This window comes from Cyrtonyx montezumae, unplaced genomic scaffold (assembly GCF_038088225.1).
Source record: "Cyrtonyx montezumae isolate F1298 unplaced genomic scaffold, pur_monq_1.0 scaffold_3, whole genome shotgun sequence".
Classification (NCBI taxonomy): Eukaryota; Metazoa; Chordata; class Aves; order Galliformes; family Odontophoridae; genus Cyrtonyx; species Cyrtonyx montezumae.
This window is the reverse complement of record NW_027072034.1, coordinates 106,330,775-106,353,722: the sequence shown is the minus strand read 5'-3', so window position 1 is coordinate 106,353,722 and position 22,948 is coordinate 106,330,775. Positions and strand designations below refer to the sequence as shown.

Genomic DNA, 22,948 nt, shown 5'->3' with positions numbered 1-22,948 from the left:
CATTCTGGTCATCTAGCTAAAATAACAGTGTAATTCAGGCAAGAAATGGATCTCGTTGAAGCGCTGAATGAGACATAAAATTACAGAAATGACAGGAAGTACAGAAATGAAGCTTTTCTTTAACAAATAAATAATTTTTTTCATACAGCAGCTGCTAAGCTGGAGTGGTTCTGGTCTGCCTTCAGTGAGATGCCCCTAACAAAGAGCTTGTTTTGTGGATTGCTGTTTTCACTGTGTTTGATTTTTGATACAGTCTGTCACTTGTGACAGTGCTGATATCAATGAAGAAAGACATGTTTTCTCTTCTATTTAGCAAAGCTGAGCAAGGGTAGACTGCTGTTTTCTCTGTGACCTTGTAAATACTGACATTAGGACGTCTGCTCAGAGATAGAAGTATCTCTAGCTGGGGGGTAAACCAAGGTTAGCCTTGTTAGAGTGGCCAGAGGAAGCATTTCAGTTGTCTGAGCAGTAGTTATTTATAACAACAGGCATGAAAGAAGTATTGATGTCTTTCCCAACAAATTCTCATGTTTCTCTCGATTCCTTTGAACAAAGATGCATTGCACTGTGGTTCTGTACCACTGTTACATGAGCAGTTCTGTCCTGCTTAGGTGCCTTGGTCACTAGGTTTTGCACAAATACATAAAGATGTTTGTAATGTGAAAAGTAATGAAGAAAGGTTAATTTGATCTTGTGAAGAGATTATCATCTTGAAATATGTAATTTTTTACAGAAGAGGATAGCTTCTTCTTTCTGAGGAGCTGATTAAATGGTAGATTAAAAGTAACATCTATGAAATACATGCTGATGCAAGAGGGAAAACCTGTAACATTCCAACACACCGAGTGCCATTTGTGAGACTCTTTTCTCTTGTCCTTGAAATTACTGAAATTACCCTCATGTTACCAACTAAAACTGCTTTGACTTGATCTTTTTTTCTTACATTGGGAACCTTGCATATGGAGAGCATTCATTTCTGTTATTTCTATATTTATTGGACACTCAGTGTGTGTGCAAGAGCCCAAAGTTACACAGCCTTGTCATGGAGAGGTTGCATTTGCTTGGGATGAAAGGGGATCCTTTGTGTTGGGGATCCAGGTGTGAATGAGAGCATTTGGATTGTTAATTATTAATTGCCTGTAAACAAGGCCTGGGTTTATTGTGGAAACAATACTACTAGTAATAGTTGTTTGCATGTTTGTGACACTGCTTTTAGGATAAATAGCGCAAATGTGTAGAGAATTGGTATCGTGTTAATACAGACTGCACCTTCCATTTGATTCCTCACTGCAACAGCTTCTTAAATTAATCTCAGAGATATCAGGGACAAACATATCTTTTGTGTTTTTTCAGATATTAAGTGTGATGTCAAGTGTGCACAAAAGAAGAGACATTGAAATAACTCTGGGGGCTGAGTCGGGGGAGGGGAGCAATTAAGCTAGTGAGAAATAGCTAGTAATAAAACGTAAGCCAGTTAATGACAGAAGCACAGATTAATGCCCAAACAAGAGGCTTTCTTGCTTCAGATTTCAATTTTACTGACTGCACTAGCATTCTGCTTTATCTAGTCTGCACTGAAGTTTCAGCTTTCTTGGATTGTCTATAGGAAAGTGGGTTATTTTACATGGTACGATGCAGTGTAGCACTAGAAATCTCTTAATAAAAACAAAGAATCAAAACAACAACAAGTGAATCTACATGATACAGCACAGTGGAGAATAAAGTGTAGGTTATGAAAACAAGAGCCACTCCAGCCTGGCATGCTGCAAGGCCAGCTGGCCCTGCCTCCCCAATGGAGAGAGCTGACAGCCAGTGCAAGCAGCCAGGGCTCGGTCCTCTCCTGACTGAAGGGCAGCTCATGCAGGACTGGTACAGCTGTGAGAGGAGCCTGAGGACTCTGAGCCTGGAAACAACAGAGGTGTCCTCCTGGGGGCCCTCGTGGGACCCCACACAGTTTGGCTGCGTGGAGCAGATGCAGTGTGTGCTCTTCACATGTGTGCCAGAAACAGCAATGGCTGGGACTCTGCAGTCTGTTTAAATGTTCTGCTGTTTTATTAGCTAATGTTATAAACACAAAGAGATGGGTAAAATGAAGAGAACTGCAATTTTAGTGAACAAGGCAGCTTTAGGAAAGACGCAACCACTGCTGGAACTGCAGCAAGGGAGGTGGCAGTGCAGTGTGGCCAGGAGGGATGGCAGAAGGAATTGTTTGGAATTAAGAATGCTATGTAGCTAATGCTACATCCTTCTTAGCAGATGAGGAAGCAAGGGTAAATACACTGAACAAAATGTTCCACCCAGAGTGTGAGATATTAGGCCAGACAATAATACATTGCTTTGCCTTTGCTTCTTTCTTATTTCCTCTCCTTTTGTTCTGATGTTGCTGTGTGCACTTGATCATGCTTTCCCCTATGCCTCGCAGGCTTCTCCTGTGTTTGCCTTATGAGATTTATCCTCTCTGATTCTACATAGTACCCAATTTCATGCAGGTCAAAACCTTGGCTCAAAATATAAAGAATCAAAGCTTCCAAATTCACCAACAACATCCAATAAATAATAATAATTAATGTCACACACCTAAATGGTTGCTTTCTTCCCTCACTTCTGTTTTGAATGCATCATGTTCAATTTCTTGCTTCAAAAAAATAATAAATGTATGTGATACTATTTAAGAAGCAAGGAATAAAATATGTGGTTGGTAGACATATCTGGTTTAAATGTCAGAAGCCCTTTCTAAGCTGGTGTTGCATCTTAAGTAAGCAGTCTAGCTTTTCCACTGCCAGTCTGTGCCCTCCTTTGTGCTAGCACATGCAATTGCTCAGCTGTGTGATGAGCCCAGGCAGTATGCTGATCCTGAGGAAGAGCTTGCTTCAGTATGAATTGGCTTCCCAGTCCAATTTACTGTACTTAAAGTCCACTGCGTAGCCTTGTGTACATACACTCTGGCACAAGGTAGAAGGTAAGTCCCTGCAGCTGAAAGATAAGCTGCGCTTTGCTCATCAGACACAGGATCGTTTCTCTCTTTGGGTTGGCTATTCCAGTGGAAAATTTGGAAAAGTAAAATCAAAGCAGCATAATTCTTCTGTGAAGACTTTGTAGGATCAAACAGTCAGGAGCAGAGGGCTGGAGAAGAAACTGCATTTTTTGGGCAAAAGTTTGGCGTTTCACAGGGCTGGGTATGACAGACTGCACCATGAGATGGAAGGGGGGAAAATACTTAAAATACTTGCTGACATTTTAGATTCCTCCTTGAGAGGAAGAGCCTGTGCCTGTGTTCTGGGAGCTCCATTTACACCAGTGGCACTCAAGCAGTTTATGGGCATGTGGAGAAAATGATGTACAAACCTTGAAGCAATCGTAGGCTATGTTGGGAGGAAGAAAAAGAGGAAAGGAGTCCACATTATTAACAACAGACACAGAATCATTATTAACACAAATAATTAGCACCATGCAGTTGGTTTATATATACAATATATATAAATTAATACTAATTTTCATAGGAACTGGAGACTGGAAACGTCAAGAGAGTTAAATCATTGTGTAATAAAGCTAACAGAATTCTCAACAATACTCACTTCTAAGTTTGAAATGTTAATTACAAATTCTTTTTTTTTTTTAACCCAACAGTTCTGCTACAGAAAGAGATGAATGGTTAGAAGCTATCTCCAGGTCAATTGAAGACTATACAAAAAAGAGAATCACATTTAATCCTAGCAGAAGTCTTGAAGAGGTATATCACACTGTGATTATAGCCCATTTTGTTTTCTCTTTAAATAAAAAGTTTCTTTGTAGCTTTCTAGAGATGCAAGAGGCTTCCCATGATGAACAACAAAACAGAACAGTAATCAATAAGAGAATAGGTGATGATAGAACAGAACAATGTTTCATAACATTATCTAGTTCTGAAATCTAAAATTACCTACTTCCAAGAAATCCAAACCAATCTTTTCAGTTCTCTCTGTAATCCTGAAAACAGAAAGATAACAGGGGAATATTTTAAAACATAGCATCTGGTAAAGCTTGGTAGTCACGCTGCCTTTTTGAACTAATTAAACCACTCTCTTTATGCTTGCATTACAGAGGTCACTGGTGAAATAGTAGGTAACATTAAGGCCATGGCAATTTATCAGAGAAGTCTTCCCAACATTATGAGAGTTAACCTATGATCACTGATATGTATTTGTGTTGTTTTTCATCACTGAATGTAAGCGTTCTGCCTGTTGTCTCTTAGGCAGATACTGAGAAGCAGGAAGAAGCTAGCCCACTAGGATCAAAGGCTCCTATCTGGATTCCTGATACTAGAGCTACTATGTGTATGATCTGTACAAGTGAGTTCACGCTGACGTGGAGAAGGCATCACTGCAGGGCATGTGGAAAGGTTGGACAATGTTCTGATTACCTTTTCTTTTAGTTATTAGGGTTCCTTGTGTGATAAATACAGGCAGAGCCTGACCGCACCATAGAAGCTGTTTTGGGGAACAGTTGTATGGAGCAAAACCAGCCTGTTTAGTGTAGAGTACGAGGTTGAAACAGACCAATAAATCTGGTACCTCAAGACACTGTGTTTCTTAGTTTGCATTTTGAGATATTATTTATGTTTGTTTCCCACTTGTGCAATTGTACTATACAAACCAAGAATGCTAGCTGAAATGTTCAAAGTATCGTCCTCACTGATTTATAGGATAAATAAAAATTTGTTTTCTAAAGTTAATACTAAATTTATGCTGTACTTAACTGTTATGAAATGCAGATATATCTAAAGAATGTTTATTTTGGAATTCAATGCGGTGAATATGGAATGAATGTGAATATGGAATTCAATACAAGTGAGACATCTGTGTTAGAGAGAAAGTTTCAAGAGAGCGATAACTACTTTCAGTTATTCCTTTAAAATTTTCTGAATATAATGGTTTAGTTACACAGTATGCTTAATTTGCTTTTCATTAATTATTAACAATGGCTAATTAGGGGCTATAAGAAAGAAGAGGACAGACTCTTACCAAGGTCTGTTGTGACAGGACAAGGGGAAATGGTTTCAAAGTAAAAGATAAGATATTTAGATTAGATATAAGGAAAAGTGTTTTTTAATCATAAGCACTGGTCAACAGTGCTCAGAGATGTGATAGATGTGATAAAATCCCTGGAGACAAAGTCAGACTGGACGGGGCTCTGAGCAACCTGATCAGCTGTAGGTGTCTCTGTTCATTTAGGGGAGTTGGACCAGATGACCTTCAAAGGTCTCTTCCAACTCAAACGATTCTATGATTAACTCATGTCATTGAGTGTTTTTTTTTCCTGTTTTTTATTATTTAGAGGAGAGAGGACCAGTATATTTGAACATAAGAACAAGACAAGGTCTTAATCCATTTTCAGTGTAAAATAGTGCCTATTTGAGGTTCAGTTATTAACAGTACTGAAGTAAACATCTTTGAATATTTGTTGATTTACAGGTATATATCATGAACAATCATGCTTCTGTTTGTTTCCAGATTGTCTGTCAAGCTTGTTCATCAAATAAACATGGTTTAGACTATATGAAAAATCAGCCAGCAAGAGTATGTGATCATTGCTTCAGAGAGCTACAAAAACAAGGTAAAGAAAATGTGCACAAACTGTCTTATCTCTGTGCTCTTACTGTCATCACATGTGCCTTATCATTACAGCTGGGCTCAACTGCCTAGTTCTGCTAGTGCCTGGAAAGCTATAGGCAGCTGAGGTGACAGGAGCCCAAACACATTTCTGTGGAGTAAGCTAGAAAGTGAATTTGCAATACACTGGCTGTTCCTATCTTTCTGAGGTAACTTGTGTTACATTACTTTGCTTTTACTACAGGATATAAGTGTACACTGAAATCCTTGCAACTTACCATGACCTGCCCTCAGTGAGTTCGCATGTACTTCTGTCCTCTGTAACTTGTATGAATGTAGACTTCGTTTTTGCCATCGAAGCTGCTGAGACAGCTGAAGTTCTGGGTGAGGTGGGGGATCCAGTCCTGTCTCACAAACCTTGTTCTGAGTTCTGTTCAAAGACTACAGTATAGGATACACAAGCAGGGACTGAAAATGTTTATCTCTGGCAGAGGCTCCAGGTCAACAGTAGCTCTGTCAGGTATCTGAGGAAATCAGTGATGCCCTAGTGGAATAATTAATAATTCCAGCATGCTGGGAGTGGCGGTTGTCATGGTGATGTAGGAAGCAGGATCCACATCTCTCCTCCTCACGGTGACAGTCTGTGAAGTTAGGGTAGATGGATTGCCAGGGCCGGATGCAGGTCTACGCATTGGGCAGTAGGGGCTGCTATGCTGCAGGCGATTGCAGTTGCTTCTAACTGGAAAAAGCTGCAGAGCAGGTGCAGTACAGCTGGCAATCCAATTACTTTTCTGCTCTTCTCGTTAAGAGCCTCACCCGGTTCAGGGACATCTCAAGAAGAGGAGTCAGTGAAGCTTAGGGCAGCCCTGCTCTGTCCAGGCTGGGCTGGAAACTAGTGGTGCGTGGCCATAGAAAAAAGGAGTTTTATAGGAGTGAAGTACTGCAGATATCTTCCAAAGTAAGTGAAGGAACTGTGTAGTGCAGTGGAGAAAAAAACAGTGAGTACTTTGGAGCTGGGAACAATCTAGAAGCCTATGTGCATGTGGTGGCATAATGCTGGAAGAGAAAACCTGCAGCATCTGTGCTGCAAAAAGCAGAGAAGATATCAGACGGAGAGAACTGGAGGACAGAGTTGGGGAACAGAGATAATACAGACTGAGCTGCAGAGGACATTTCTGAAAACTTGGTATGGTTTTTTAAGATTTGAATTTTTACTCTGCATGTAGGTAAAGACTTTTGCATCAACAAAACAGACTTTGGAAACAAAGACGACCAGTCTGTTCGGTTTTAAATTTCTTGTGCTGTGTCTTTTTTGTTATTATTATCCTGAAGATATTGAAAAAGTTAACTCTGAATTTAATGTGATTAGGTGTTACATTTGAAACGCTGCAATCAGAATAAAAATACCAGCTGCTTTTTAGTAGAAAGTCCAGGAATCACTGCCTATGCTTAGTCATCTGTGACATTAAAGCAATATGTTCATCCTATGTGTGTTTCAGATAACCAGTGCACTCCTAAGACTGGATCCCCAGTCAACCATAAATCTCCATCAAGTGCCTTGTCTACAGTATTACATAGTATTCCCTCTGGAAGAAAGCAGAAAAAAATTCCTGCAGCCCTCAAAGAAGTAAGTGCTTTATTGACCAATTATAATTATATAATCCATTTTAACAATGAAAAGATAATTCCATATTTTAGCTGTCTTCTTTAGAATCCAAAGTCACAGTTTACCTGTAACAGGTGTAACAACCACTGTAACAGTGGTTTGGGCCTTGGTTTTACATAGGCAGGAACCTGAACTATGGGGCAGTGTATGAACCGTGTTAAGAGCCTGGGAGACTGTGATTCATACGGTCTGGAACTGTAATTTGCTTCTTGCTTCCCTGTGTTTCAGGGAATTCCCGCACCAACTCATCCGCTGGTTTACAAGTAGAAAAGATAGGACTCCACTAAGCCAGCCTACACTGGAGATTTTGGAAACAGGAGGAAGTAATATTGCCTTCTTATACAAGAATGTATGATATCTAGGTGTATGTGGGCCTTAGTGTTGGAGCACTCTCTTGTCCTACTGCATATAAATGAAGTCCCAGCAGCTCTTAGTGACTGCAGAATTCTCTCTTCCAGGCTGGATAGATAGTGGCAGACAAACTAGTCTTTCTTTCAGCCATCTGTGCTGAGTATCAGTGCTAACTTGAGATGAAAATTTGTCTTTGACAGAACAGTTCTGGAGATCTGTTACTTAAAAAGCTGTACAGCAAAAACCTGGATAGATGTATACATACTTTTGGGGGTTTCTTTTCATTTCAGGTTTCAGCAAATACAGAAGACTCTACCATGAGTGGCTACTTACACAGATCTAAGGGCAGTAAGAAACCATGGAAGCACCTATGGTTTGTTATAAAAAATAAGGTGCTGTACACATATGCTGCTAGTGAGGTAAGAGATGATGTAACTGAAATCAAATGATAATACCATATTGTAAAATCTGTTTATTTTTGTGATCTAGAAACAGGCTGTAAAGTTAGATCACCTCATAGTAACTGATCAGATTGCAGTGTTGAATTTTGGAAAAGCCCAGTGAGCTTGATACCATAATATAGATACAGCTGTGATGTTTCTGACTCCAGACTTCAGCTTTGATTGCCTCTGCACTGTACACTACTGCAGCTGTAGGTATGTTCTGAACCAGCTGAATAAACGAGGGGATTCAGTTTAGATGCATCATTCAAATACAGTGGCAAAGCCAACATGATAAAACCAACGTGATAAAAGCACCTGGAAATACCTTGTTTTGTAATTTCTTAAGGTACTTTGAATGCTTGGGAAATGAGCAAACTAAATCTCTTTGATTTCTCCTCAAACTGTGTACTCCAGCCAGGAATCTATGAATTATTATCTAATATACAGTGCTGCTATAGGAAATAAGAAATGCATCTTGTCTAATGGCATTGGCTTGTTTATTTAGAATCACAGAATGGTAGGGGTTGAAAGGGACCTCCACAAATCATCGAGTGCAACTCCTCTGCCAAAGCAGGCTCCCTAGACAACGTTTAATCCTACTGCAGTGAATAATAGTCTCAGCATGCATTGAGTATTCTGTGGTTTTAACATATCTTACAACAGTTTGCATTATATATGGATGTATTGTAGAGCTGGAGTTGTTTTTATCTCATGTGATAGCTTGATTACAGCTTTCAAGAACAAAATACATCAAGATCTGTTAAAGGTATTGCCAGCCCACTTTCAAGCTCTCAGCAGTATATTTTTTCCATCCTTTTAATTTTCAACAACAGAAAGTAAAATACATTTAGCCATCAAAACCATCTGGAGTGCGACTTCAGTACCTGAGAGCATCATCAACATCCATAGCTCCTGCTCTTAGTGTGTTTAGTGCAACTATGAGTATCCCATGTCCCTCTTAAGATGTTAGGAAGGTTGCTGGAGTGAGTACTGGGCTGTTTGCTCTGCTGCCAGGCAGGAGTTGATCTTGTGATGTAATGGGCCCTTACCAGGCAGAATAATGAGACCATACAGTAAAAGACAAGGCAGATGTTTTTAGGAAGAAAAAAAACAACAGCAGAATTGAAGATCACATAAATCTGTTATTTTCCTGTTCTTTAATGGATGTGTGGTGATTATTAAAAAAAGAAAAAGCAGAGTATTTTGTGCATGAGTATTTTTAACAGCTTGTTTGCTGCACAATCTGCTATGGTATAGTGCATGAAGGTAGTCTTAAATGCATTGTTTAATATATCTTACCTGCTCTAATTTTGTCTTGTTCACTTTTTTCTCCTATAAAATAGGATGTGGCAGCGCTAGAGAGCCAGCCTTTACTGGGATTCACAGTCAGTGAAGTCAGAGATGAAAACTCAGAGTCTAGAGTGTTCCATTTACTGCACAAAAACACTTTATTTTACATATTCAAAGCAGATGATCCCCATTCAGCTCAAAAGTAAGAAACTATTTGAATTCATTCCTGTTAGTTTTTCCAGGAATAATGTTTTGTAAATCATACGTGTTAGTATTAATGGATTAAGCATATGTACAAAAGGTGCATATTGAATAAAGTTTTAAAATAAATAACTTAAATTCAGGTCCTGGTTTCATTAGGGCTTTGGAAAATTCAATCAAAACCAAGTGAGATTGGGAAAAACCTTGGTTTTGTTTCTGTTTTTCTTTAAATGAAGAAGCTGACTGTCCTCTGCGGAGGAATAAATGTAGGACAATGGAAAAATTCAAGATAAAATAAAAGATCTTTTCATTTTCATAGCCTATTCTATCATCTCTCTCCCGTGTCAAGTGAAAATTGAATGTTTTCTTTCTAGAAATCTGCAAAATGTGTTCTAAAATCTAACTGACCTGTCCCAGTTTGCATTTTATTTCCAGCTGTACGTGTGAGTTAATTTATATGAATGTATGCACTTAGAAAACAAAAAGAGAAACCTAAAAAATAAGGTATGGAAGCTTGAAGTGTGTATGCAGCTATGCATGAGCATATTAGCACGTTTAATATGCTCAAATGAGAAGTCTGAATCCAAAGCATTCACACGAAACTGCTTGAAGTCCTGCAGCCACATCTGAATTTGGAGTTACCAGTTATCAGTGAAGCTTTCCCAAGTGGATTTTACATTAATACAATAGATTTCACTGGTTCACTAATTCATTATTAATCCCTAAACGATCAAATGGATGTAGGTAGAGTTTTGTGTAAATAGGGTCATTCTAAAGAACAACGTACCCATGACATTGAGCAGGAGGAGACATGCTTAATGATGCTTCTCTGCATGCAAAGTCTTCATTAGCTTTTTGGGGGTGTATTTTGTCTGGCAAATGTTTCCTTTTCTGTTAACTGGAAACACACAAAAGAATCCTCATTTGTACTATATAAAACAAAGCAAACAAAAAAAAAATCCAAGGCATCTAATAGCTTTGTTTTCAGTTCAGAAGGTGGCTTTTGTAATCAGAAGGAAAAATTTGAATTGAAGGTGCTCTAAGGCTAGGAATTGCATTAAGTACCTTAAATTGCAAGCTTTCTCCAAGTATTTAATATCCTTAATAGATTTATATGGAACATGCAAGATAAATCCTGCTTTGATAGCACTAAATTCGAAAAACAAATAACACTCTGTTGGCCTGTTCTCATTAGTGTACACTGTTTTTCCTTCTTAGGGCCAAAGAAATATCTGATGCGTTTTCCTAAGTTTTAACAGATGTTTACTTTTGCTGAGCTTTGAATTTTTTTAGTCTAGTGTTGTGCTCAATGCTGAGAATGTTTGTGAATTTGTTGTATTTTTATTTCTAATGGAATTTTAATTAATTTTAATGAACTAATGACAGTGAAAAATACAGTGAACCCTAAGAAATAAGAGAGTGGTTTGAGATTTTGGCATTCAGTTAAGTATGAGTGTTCCCTGTGGGTTCCTCCTTCAGCCTGGCAGTCCTTCGCTAATGTCCTTGTACCAGGAGCAAAAGCAGTGGGCCTGCCCTAAGCAGACGGCTGGCTCAGCTCTGGTAGTGTCCTTGTTTATCCTGGGCCATAGCTGCTGTGAAATCAGAGAAGGGTATACAAAGATATCAGTAAAGTTCATACAACCCTGACATGCCCAGCTTTTTTCTTTATGGTGTAAATTAAGTTAAAAAATAAAAAATAAAAAAAATCTATGTATGTATAACCTGGCCTTGTACTAATATTTAATACATCTTTAGCAAGCTTCATATGTTTGGACTCACTGGATAGATTTTTGGCATTTGCACTAACAGAACAACTGGTATTGGAGGTGCAATGCTACCTGTGTCAGTCTGCAGGGAGTGGGCAGCGTAATTTGCAGTCTTACCAGCAATTCCATAACAGTGTTTTGTTTTCCAATAGGTGGATAGAAGCTTTTCAAGAAGGCACTGTACTATAGCAGTGTCAGCAAGTCTAAAGCAAAATGTCCGAGGATGATGGTAAACCAGACTACAGAAACTGTTAAAAGGAATTGAATCCTTCCGTGTCAACCTACACAAAACTGTATATTTGTCAGCAGTAGGAGTTGTTGCATTTTTAGTGTAAGGTAATATTTTTTTAAATAATTGTGTGTATTTCTGTGTTGATACAAAATGTGTTATTTATTAAATTCCAATGTTTACTTTGATGCTCAAAATTGTTTGTGAGGTCTGCATTGAGGCCCCAAGTGCCCTTGTCCTCAGAATGGCAGGTAACCACCTACAATATCCTAGGTCAACATATCCTTGAAGTTTGTGCTTCTATTTAAAAAAAAAAACCACAAAACAAACAGCAACAAATCTATTGCAGTTGTGTAATTTCTCATGGTTTGTGTATAGGCCTTCACTTGCTGATACACAGCTTGCAGTTTAGCAGGAACAGATCAGAATAGGAATTTTAAAGGTTTTGGATCTTTATTGGCTATGTAAACTCCTTTATGAGAATTGTATGATAATGCAGTTCTTTTCCATGAGTAGCAGTTGAACTCTTGCATACCAACTAAAATAGCACAACATATTATATATCACAGAAACAATTACAAAGCACAATTCAGGTATGAAAAAAAGAGAAAAGAGAAAAGTATTTTAAAACAGATTTTACAAGTACAGAGATAAAGCACTAGAGCTTTGACAGTCCTACAGATATCAAAGTGACTAAATGAGTTGCATTCAAACAATTTCAGGATATGTTTTCTTTTTCCCATTAGTAATTTAAAGCAGTATTTTTTTACTAAAAATACATTTTTTGCATTATTTGTTTCAAAACTGTGTCAAATGACTTTTGTATGCAGTGTGAAAGACTGTAAACTACTGTTCAGAGAACACTAAACATGTGCTGCCCTTCTCCCAAAAACTTAAAACTATTTAAACTGGAACTGCCATACCAAGAAAACACAACTTTTTTAGTGCAAATGGCATGAAAGTGCATAGGATGATTTGAAACACTTGTGGTTTACACTATTATTTGTTCTGTTTGATGCTTTAAAAAAACACTTCAGTTGGTTTTGGTTAAGAAAATTGTCAGTATACCTCATTGGAAAACACTTGCTGATGATTCTGGTGCATTTATTCTACTTAAGTTTTTGGAAAATAGTTAACACTGTAATAGCATAAATGGAACTAGAACTATGAACACCACACCATAGGAAGCTATTTTTATGTCAAAAGCAGTGCACATGTAGCCAGTTTGTTATTCTGTATGCAACATTGTTCAGTAGTCCTCTCAAGCTAGTTGTGAAAGCGGGGTTAAGAGCCATTAACTTTCATATGAATAGTTTTAATCTGCATTGATAGCTGTATTAAAGCCTTGTGAAGGAAAGAAAAGGACGATAGAACAGAAAGGCCAAGAATGAAAACATGAACCAAAATTCATAGGCCCTCAAATACCTCATGATCAAGTCTAAGACAGTAACACAGGTAGCTCTGAAGAGATTTATTTTCCAGAGCTTCTGTTAAGTTCATGCTGGGCTTTGAAACCTAATGCTTAAGTATATGAGGAACTTTACTGACTTCAAGCACTTCAGTAGGGTACCTTTCTGCATCAGGGATTTAAGGCTATAGATCTAGCTTCTCTGGTGAATGCTAGAGATGTGACCAGATGATAGTGTTTGAAATTCAGCAGGAGTTGGAACAAAGCCTTTAATCACTTTTTTAATGCAAATATCATAAATGGATTTTCTTCTCTTTTAATATATAAAGGGCTTTTATTAAGTCTTTCAAAACCAGCAGGTGGCTGAAGCCAAGTAAGCTATCTGTGTGTCTCTTCAGGGTGATTTCTGACATGGGTTTTACTGCAGTCAAAATAAATCTGAACCAATGCAACATGCATGTGATGTAGCTGTTCCAGTTGATGTTATCTAGGGGAAGAGCTGCTTAATATTTTTATGTGGACTGCACACCAACTAAGATGGAAAGCCATGAAATGGCAAACAATAAGAAATCTGGCTAGAAGCAAGCTGTATTAAGTTTTAATTTATGTTCTAATACTGATTTCCTTGCTGTAAAACTGAAGCAGAGCAATAAAAGTCGTAACACAGGCGGAGTAGAGTGCCTGAGTTCTGCCTCCTGTGGCAACAAACTACCTCTTGGTGAGTAGGTGCAGTGAGAAAATAGCTCAGCAGTTCTGTAGAAATCAGAGGACTTCTTCCAGAAACAGTTGATCCATGAACAAAATCATCTGTGGCAGAAACAGATCTGAGAGCCTTAAAAACCATAGTGCGCATATTGCTGTCTAATTATGTGCGAAATAAATGAAGTTGTCTTTGTGAGCATGTTTGAATATTTCTTTTCCTCTTTCTCCAGCACTAGTGCTTCGTATCACGTGAAGAGCCCACAAACAGGCTTTTCATAACATTCTCAGATGGTTGCTTTCCAAACTGCTAGTCTGTTTCTCTGCCTTGCCTCCCGTTTTGATTCACTGCCCTCAGAAGTAATGTCACTCCTAGATTCCAGTCTTACATCAGCAAACTTACTAAGCAAGACCAGCAGTTTTTAAACACCTGGCTACCTCTTCTTACACGCATCTATAGTTAATAATTTAGGACTGGTTTGTAGAGAATGAGACAAACATTAGCATTGGAGATCAGTTCTAGGATCTTTATTCTTGCATAAATGGAAAGCCTACGATACTGAATTGCCTTTAAGAAATCTTTGACTTAAAGCTTTCTTTTATCCCCTAAGGACTTGAAACAAATGGATAGCTGAGCAACCATGGAACACACATTAGTAGGTATATTTTGTGTGTGAAAGTTGATTACCAAATTATGTATGTTACACCATAACGTTAAGAGATGTTTGGAAAGACAAATTCAGTGCATTTGTTCACCATAACTGCCATCCCTTGTATGTACCATCTACATATGTTTTTATTTGGAGTAGTCATAAACTGTGCTGTCTAAATGGAAGAATAGAGTTTTTATTTTGTAAACGAAAAACAGCTCAAAGTTGTTGTAAATACTCCTGTGTATATGTATCATTTTTGTATAAATAAATTCACATTAGCTGAGTCTGTGTTTGTTTTTGAAATATTTTCAGGTTTTTGTGTTATCTAATTCGTTTATTCACCACTTTCCAAACAACAAAATTGGCTGTCATTATCTTGCACATCTGTATTGAAGTCTGTACTATGTTTTGCCCTTAGAACCAGAAACAAAGTCTGAAAGGTAGGTTGTGTGCACAGACTGACAGCTCACTGCTGGATCTGACAGTCTTAAACGGCCTTGCTCCTGTCAGCCAAGACATTGCATGCACTCGTTAAAAAAACCCAATGTATTTGCTGTGAAAATTATTTCCACCTTTATGTCCTGCTGCTGCTTGGCTGCTTCTTGCTATTTAGTCCTTTTCTTCCTGGTCCCCCTTCCACAGCCCCTCTGAAAACCCACACCTTCACAAGTTCATGATATGGTCATGGTATTTGAGCTCATTTATTTGAAGCATCCCACAAGACAACCATCCTAAAGAATGAAGAGAGTTGCACCTATGTAAGGTCAAATGAAAGGTGTTACATTAATAAATCCTTTGGCAAAATCCAGTTCTACTGTGTCTATTTAAGAACACTTGAATCACAGTTCCTGTTAGCATAAGGACTTCATCAGGACTTGGATGGGAGCGATGTGTGTTCCAGGTTAGTTCTGCTGCTCCTTGTGCTTCCCCAACTGAAGTCTGAAAGTGCTTTTTTTGGTAATTTGCAATAGCAGCATGAAAAGGGTTTTAGATAGAGATGCGTCTTAACAACCCTTGCTGACACAGCAACATGGACATGCCTTGGTAATACAGAACAAACACGAATTGGGTCACTTGCTAAAAAGGTCAAAACATTTCTCATTGGTTACAGGGACAGTTCTGCTCTATGGAGAATAACAGACTACTCGTACGAAATGAGCTTCAGTGCAAGCTCCTCTCTATTTGTTATTAACAATTTGCAACAAGCTCCTTCATTTGGAAAGTGGGTGTGCAGGTCAGGTTTGCGTGGGAAGTGGTGAGCATTATACATTACATGCATTCTGTCATTCCGCACTTTGAGGAAATGCTGAGCCAGTTAATCACTCACATTTAGAATTATTTCATTGTGCCTTTTGGCATTTGCCTTTTGGGAGTGCGTATGATCAATAAGCAAAATGTGATGCTCGTAAATACTGAATTAGTGATCTTGAGATGGTGTGAGTTGTGCTGCAGCTCTGGGGCCGTGGCAGGAGAAGCAGCTAAGGAGCTGGCAAGAGTGAATGATTTTATTAACATCAATATAAAAATCACTTGCATTTTTTTATAACTCTCATCCAAAAGAATGCAGGGACAAGATTGCTGATGGCATGAGCTGAGTGATTCAGTTGATACAGCAGAAGGAAGGAATGCCATCCATAGGGGCCTTGAATAACTCTAAAGTTGGGCCTATGTGAACCTAATGAGGCTCAACAAAGCAAAGCACAAGGTTTTGCACTTGGGTTGAGGTAATTCCAGGAATGAATACTGTCTGGGAGAATAACTTGAGAGCGGCCCTGCTGAGAAGGACTTAGGGGTCCAAGTAGATGGAAAAACTTGAGATGAGCCAGCAGTGTGTGCTTGCAGCTTGGAATGCCAATGGTATCCTGGGCTGTATCACAGGAGGGGTGACCAGCAGGGAGAGGCAGGGGATCATACCCTGCTACTCTGCCCTTGTGAGGTCCCATCTGGAGTACTGCGTCCAGGCCTGGGGACCCTGGCACAGGAGGGATGCTTTTGGAGGGTCCACAGAAGGGTCACAAAGATGCTCAGAGGGCTGGAGCACCTTTCCTATGAAGACAAGCTGAAGGAGCTGGGCTTGTCCAGCCTGGAGTTGGCTGCAGGGAGACCTCATCGCAGCCTTCCAGTACTTAAAGGGAGATTGTAAACATGAGAGAAATCAACTTTTTACACGGGTAGATGACAGGACAAGCGGGAATGGTTTTAAACTAAAGGAGAGGACATTTCGATGAGAGGGGGAAGTTTTTCACTGGAGTGGTGAGGGGCTGGCAAAGGCTGCCCGCAGAGGTTGTGGATACCCCACGCCTGGAGATGTTCAAGGCCAGGTTGGGCGGGGTGCTGAGCATCCTGGTCCAGCACTTGACCAGTAGCTGGAAACAAAGGCCGCCTCGCCCCGCCCCTCCCCTCGGGCGCCGTTACCGGCCGAGCCCGCCGCCCCACCCAGGCTCGCAGTGCGCAGGCGCAGCCGCCTCGGCGGGGCGGGGCGGGGCCACGAACTCTGACCCCCGGAGCCGGAGCCGCCGCCGACAAATAAAGCGCCGGAACCGCCACCGCCGTGCCGCCGGGTGAGCCGTCTCTCGCCCGCGGTTGTGTCCGTCGGGCAGCGCGCGTTCGCTCCCGCTCGTTGCTTACCGCCCGGCCGCGTTTCCTGCTCCTTCGCGGGGCCCGGCTCGGCCCGCCTCAGGCATCGCCCCGTCCCGCGGCGGCCCCGCGCCCCCCGACCTTTCACCTACAGGAACCGCTTGTGCCGCCCGCATCCGGGCCGCGCCGCCGCGGTTCGCCGCTGCCGGCAGCACCATGCCGCGCCCGGGCAGCGGCGGAGACGCGGCGGGCGGGCGGGCGCTGCCCGCATCGCGCTCGTTCTGGGCCCCTCCCGCCGCCAGCGCCGGCGGCGTGCAGCCATCTTGTGCGGGGCCGGGCGCCGTGCGGGCGGGGAGAGGCCTTAGCGTCTCTGTGAAGATGACTGTGTCTTATGCAGGAAAGGGCTGGATGGCCTCTAGAATTAACTTTGAATGGGAATTATTTCGCAAATGTGTTTTGTAGTTAAAGGTGTACTGGGGACGGGGTGGGGGAAGGGCTGGGGCTGATGGCACAGCGTGCTGTGGAATGTCTCCTGTGCAAAACATACTTAGCACCTACCTAAATCTGTCGTGCCAGTCAGTTCTCACTAGGCTTTTCTCCCTAATGAAAGTATAAATGTTTACACTGTTAAGATTAGTTTGCTTGTTCTCTATGCTGATGCTCAGCGTTCGTTGTGTTAAGCAGTTAAAAATTGGGCGGCTGGGAAGGTTCCTGTAGTTCCCATACAGCTTGTGAAGGAAAGCAGATGTCCTAAGATACTAAAGGTAATCTACAGCTAAAGTCTGGGTGAAAATCTGTGGGGGAAAGAAACAAACAAAAAAAGCCAGCACCTCTCCCTTAAAGTAGGGAGTTCAGCTATGTGTAAGGAGTGGAGCAATGCAAAGTTGTTAAGCTTGCCTGTTTGCTGTATGAGCAGGAGGAGTAATGGATTTTAGCTGTCAGCACTACAGCTGGTGGGGCATGTGTCCTTTTCCTTCTGCAGCCAGCTATCCTGGCTTTTGGGGTTCTTACACAGGTTAGCAGGCCCTAAGATTATTTGGTTGAAACAGGTCAGGGAGCTCTTGTGCGAGTGCCTGCTTCCCCACAGCAGGGGGATGGGAGCATCCCCCTACAGGGAGGTGGTGTGGCCATGGAGCAGCAGTCTGGGCTGGCACTGCTGCCTGTGCTGTGCTCTTTTGTCACATGCAGCTGTCGCGTGCGGTGCAGGAGACTCGTTGGGAGAAGCGAAACTGTTCCTAAATCCAAATAAACCCTTGGGTAAATGAGTAAGCTTTTCTTTTCTTTCTCCTTCAGTTCTGCTTCTGGCTGCTTTCAGCAGTTTGCACTTGTGGCTGCATATTATTGGTGTAAGGTATGAGGCCATGAAATAGGGTGTTATCAGGTTGAAAAATGATGGGTAAAATTGCAAAGATGCAGTTAATCAAATCCTTATTCTGTTCGTAGTCTTACCCTTCAGTCATCAGCCTTTGGTTCCAGAGTGTGCATTGAGTGATACCAACCACAGGCTCAGAACAACAAAGGGTTTCTCTGAGGAATTGCTCTCTACTTCCAAATCATGGAGGTTGTGAGGATGGAATGAATCAAATGTCTGTTGATGTGGCACTACTTACTTTGTAAGGAAGCATGTTCCTATCAGAAAATCGTGGTCTAAGATCTGCCTTTCTGTATTAATGCAGAGTAATTTAAATTAATTGCAGTGTTTTGGTCAGGCCTTCCCTGGAAGCCTGTCAAATCTAGCCTGAATTTTGTTCAGCTTGATAGCAAGACAGACTGGGATAAGTCACATATTTCATTGCCTTTGTAGGAGGCTGAACCAGTAACCTGTACACAGAACGCACACAAAACAACTAAAGCCAAACCCTCTTGTATGTCATATTAGCCATAATTAGTGGTTATTTAGTTCCAGACAAGCTGAGGTCGCTGCTTGTAGCTTGGGAGTAAATTTGTGGTGTGAAAACTGCCCTATTTTTTGTGATAATTTGTTCCAAAGTATTAGGGCAGTGTAAGTGTCAATGTGACTAAAGCTTTCAGTCCTGATAACTCAATCTGAATGTCTTTTCCAGTGTGTCTTACATCCACGCTTACAGGAACCTGAAGGCCTAATAGAACCAAGTCCTGCAGTACTGTGAAGCTGAGAAAGCAAAAAAAAAAACAAAACCAAACAGCCAGCAACAAAAGAAACGACCAACCAAACATACACACAAATGTCCTTTGAAAGAAGAGGATTGATATTTACAATGTAGAGGGTTTGTTTTTTTTCCTTCTGAAGCTGTTGACACTGATTTACTGTAAAGGTGAACTCAGTTTGTTATTCCTGAGGGAGATGTCTGCAGCTAGGACCACGTGCAAGTTGCAAGGGGTGAGCTGGTGCTACTGAAGGTGTGCCTTCATCCATCAGCTGCCTGCCTGGGGCTGTAGTTCGGTGAGTGCTTGTAGCAGCCACTTCACATTGTACTTGTAATGGCAACTGAAGTATTGCCTGCAAGCTGCTGCAACAAGATGGGCTTTTTCCAGAAAAGTTGTCTTCTGCTTTCCTTGAGTTACACTTAGGATCTGCTAACTGCAGGTTAAATGAGTTCAGAAGATCAGCTTGCACGGCTGCAAAGATGAGTGCAGAACTGGGAGCAGACCCTCAGCCACAGTGTGGCTGCCCTGCTTCATGAAATGCTGCAGCCATGCTGTCTGCAGTGGGTGTAGTGCCTGCCTGTGTTTGGAAAGCAGGATTTGTGCTTGCTAGGTGTTAGTGCAGTCTTTGTGTGCCATGTAAGGGAACTGACCTGGCTGTAAGGGTTACGTAGCCGGGCAAACTTCCTGAGCTGCTTTGTTTCCCAACTTCAGCTCTGGTGTAGGGAACCAGCATGTTCTTGTTTTTCTTCTTGTAACGGGACAGTTTTGCCAGCTTCAAGCAGTCAGTGGCAGAAGATGTGTAGGACAGCTTGGCCTGGTTAATCAGAGTATCTCCTTACCTGGCTGTGTCCAGTAGCCAGTGCCCTTGGGAGCTGGCTCAGGTTGCAGACAGCCCCTGTACTTCTTCTTCTCCATACTGCCCCAGGGCCTTGTGGGGCTGCTGAGTGGGATAGGAGTGTGACCATCCCCTTTGGTGGCCCAAACTGTAAGAAGGACTCTGCAGTCTCCTGAAAACTCGCCCTTGCAGGGTTGTTTCCTCTTCTTTCCTCCCACTGTAGCACTTGGCTTCCATGAAAAATTAAACATAGCAGTTCGAAAGCGTCGAGAGCAGTGATTTTAAATGAACTGCACAGGCATGGCTGCCAGTGCATCTTTTACTCTATTGCAGTGTGCCTTGTAATTATTCCACTGTGCTTTGCAAGTGCCTTGAGTTCCCCTGCCTGCAGGTTTAGCTGCTTGTTTCCTGTGGTTATTGGTCTCTTACATGCATACTCCCTAAATCTTGATGCCATGCAGATTTAATAAATGCTCTCTGACTGGGTGTCATGAGTCACATAAATAATCCTTAGCTCAGGGATAAAGAGAATGTTACTCCTTGGAGTCTGCAACTGTTGTACTATGTTGAGCATTATGGCTCATAGATAATCCAGGAACAGCTCATTTAGTTCTGTGTTCACTGAGTTTTCAGTGTAGGAAGCAATGAGCGGAGTGGTGTCACGCACATCGCAGATGTGTTGGATGCCTTGGCTTAATTGATGATCTGTAAAGCATTGCAGAATGCTGCTCCAAAGTGTAAAGAAATCTGTTTGGAACAAGTAACCAAATCTCCAAACTCCTCCACAGTTAATAGTAGTGGCATTTGTGAGTGCTTTGCATTTTACATGTGGGTATTTGCTAGACAAGTTCGGCATTGGTTATGCTGAATTCATAATCATCGTGTGATGCTTTTGGGAATGGAAGTGAGGATTAGTTTCCATTTTAAGGTACAGATCAGCTGTAAGCCTGGTGTGATGACGTGCACTGAAATAGCACATCCTTAGTTTGTTTTCTGGGATTTATTGAAATCTTTTATTGCTGAAGTAATATGACTATAGAAGAAGATTAAGACAGCCTCTTCTATGAGGGAATTATTTTCTAGCAAGTTTTCATTATATTAACCTCTCAAGCCTTCCTAAAAAATCACATTGCTCTTATATTTCTTCATATGAGACCAGAAAGTTGTACATATTTACATATTTCCTATGCATAAATAATACATAAATACAGAGTCAAACTAGTTTGACCATTCCAAGAGAATACGTTAAAGATCTCTGGGGCCGAGGAGCTATCCACATACTGTGTCTTCAGACTGTTGCAGTCTGTTCTTGTTCATGTGAAGGTTGTTAGGTCAGAGCTGAGATGCTGTAGAACGGAGCAATTGTACCAGTAGTGCAATGCAATATAATGGCATAAGGGATGCTACCATTAATATTATGGAAAGTCTATCAGAAATTCTTTCTGCAATTGCTTTTGCAGTCCTTGGTTTACTCTGGTACAACCTTTTGGTGTGCAATTAGTAGGAAACTTGTTACTGAGATAATTAGGGTTGTATAACTTCTGTCCCTGGGGGAGGGTACGAGTTACCCCTGTACCGGCAGAGGAATTAGAGGCTGTCACATCTGCTGTTGCTTCTCAGGGGAGTGTTTCCTAATCCTTTTCTGTAGAAGTAAGCCAAAAGCAAACTAAATAATTCTTTCCCGAGTTACTTTGAATAAAACATGAGGAAACTCTGGCACCTGTGAGCAGGAAGGAGCAGAAAAGAGTGGTTGTTGAATTTTATGCAAGCTCAGGAACCACTGGCATTGTGGCTCCTGAAATGATTGTCTAAAGTAGCAGTAGGAAAACTATGGGTTGTGATGGCAGGTTCAGTGCTGGTGAGTTTGAGCTAATACTGAAGACAGTGGTGTATTTAAAAGCAATCTTGGATGCTTCTGTCAGCTTATTTAGTAGGACCATAAACTAATTTTTTTTTAGTATTTATGCACAGTAAGAAATTAAGGCTGTATTTCATTTAGGAACCTAAAGCTTAAAGAGGTGTAGTAAGTGTGCTGCTCAGAGGAGGCCTGATGCCTGTCTTCTTTTAGAATATCTGCTTTTAGGTACTTCTCATAATTGGGGCTGAAGGACTGAGGTTTTAGAAGAAAACTGGAGGATATATGAATTTACCTTCCCATGGGTTGGTTCCTCTTTCATAGGTTTTTTGGAAGAGTTTTCCTTTTTCACTTTAATGATATGGCAGATAATAATGTCAAGCACTCCACAGATAATGTGAAAGGCAAATGCAAAGGTTATAGTTGTAAAGTACATCTAATCAGTATAAATACAGATGCTAATATTTATCTCTGCACCTATGTTAATAGAGAAACAGCCTTCCTGTGTTATGTGTGAAGAAAATTTCTGGCCTCAGAAATTTACCACTAGTGACAAACTGAGAGCATGAAGGGTTAAAAATAAAAAAGAGAAAACATTGAATGGTTGGATAGAGGCAGTGGTCTAATAATGTTCACAGTCTAAATGTTGACTTTCCTTAGGTAACATCTCCTTTAAGAAAAACTAAAGGAATGCTTCACTGAGTTTTAAAGAGTGTTTCTGATCTTAATGGTAGATCTGCAGAAAGCTATTAATGGGAGCCATTTGGGACCTTAAGCAAGAACAGTGGTGTCACTGGAATAAATGATTATGGTTAAAGCTTTTATCTCTTCTTTTAGACCTTGAAGGCCCTGAAAAACGAGGGCAAGATCTGTACGTCTGATGTAAAGAAGTAACAATGATCATAAAAACAGCATATCCTGAGTTGGAAGGTGCCCACAAGGATCTTAAATCCAGCTCCTGGCTCCATACCAGATCACCCCAAATTCAAACCCTGTGTCTGAGAGTGCTGTCCAAACTGTGTTTGAACTCAGTCAGCTTGGGACTGTGCCCGCTGCCCTCTGGTGAAGAACCTTGCCTGACCTTCCCCTGACACAGCCCCATGCTGAACAGGACAACCCCTCCCCTCACCTGGCATGCAGTGCTGGGCCTGGTGCCCCAACACTGCACGTTAGGCTACAATTAGGAGTCATACTGATTACAAAGGAGGGATGTTTTCAAGTGCATTGATATGAGTCTTAACTTTTGTCATGTCAGGTAAA

At 41.0% G+C, this 22,948-nt stretch overlaps 2 protein-coding genes across 6 annotated transcripts in view; both read left to right on the top strand.

Annotated features, from left to right (window-relative positions):
• The window catches only part of FGD6 (FYVE, RhoGEF and PH domain containing 6), a 64,803-nt gene extending 53,022 nt beyond the window's left edge, over positions 1 to 11,781 (top strand). Inside the window, exons 15-21 of the mRNA XM_065742662.1 lie at positions 3,628 to 3,730; positions 4,232 to 4,378; positions 5,490 to 5,592; positions 7,088 to 7,215; positions 7,896 to 8,024; positions 9,392 to 9,540; positions 11,458 to 11,781. Of these exons, the coding sequence (XP_065598734.1) occupies positions 3,628 to 3,730; positions 4,232 to 4,378; positions 5,490 to 5,592; positions 7,088 to 7,215; positions 7,896 to 8,024; positions 9,392 to 9,540; positions 11,458 to 11,494 (796 nt within the window). The 3' untranslated portion in view covers positions 11,495 to 11,781. The remainder of the gene's footprint in view (positions 1 to 3,627; positions 3,731 to 4,231; positions 4,379 to 5,489; positions 5,593 to 7,087; positions 7,216 to 7,895; positions 8,025 to 9,391; positions 9,541 to 11,457) is intronic.
• Positions 11,782 to 16,770: 4,989 nt separating this feature from the next.
• Positions 16,771 to 22,948, top strand: part of NR2C1 (nuclear receptor subfamily 2 group C member 1) — a 90,771-nt gene continuing 84,593 nt past the window's right edge. For 4 of the 5 annotated variants that reach the window (XM_065742691.1, XM_065742692.1, XM_065742694.1 and 1 more), the window contains exon 1: positions 16,771 to 16,855. The gene's annotated coding sequence lies outside the window, so the exon portion shown is untranslated. The remainder of the gene's footprint in view (positions 16,856 to 22,948) is intronic. The other variant, XM_065742693.1, reaches the window with a different exon arrangement.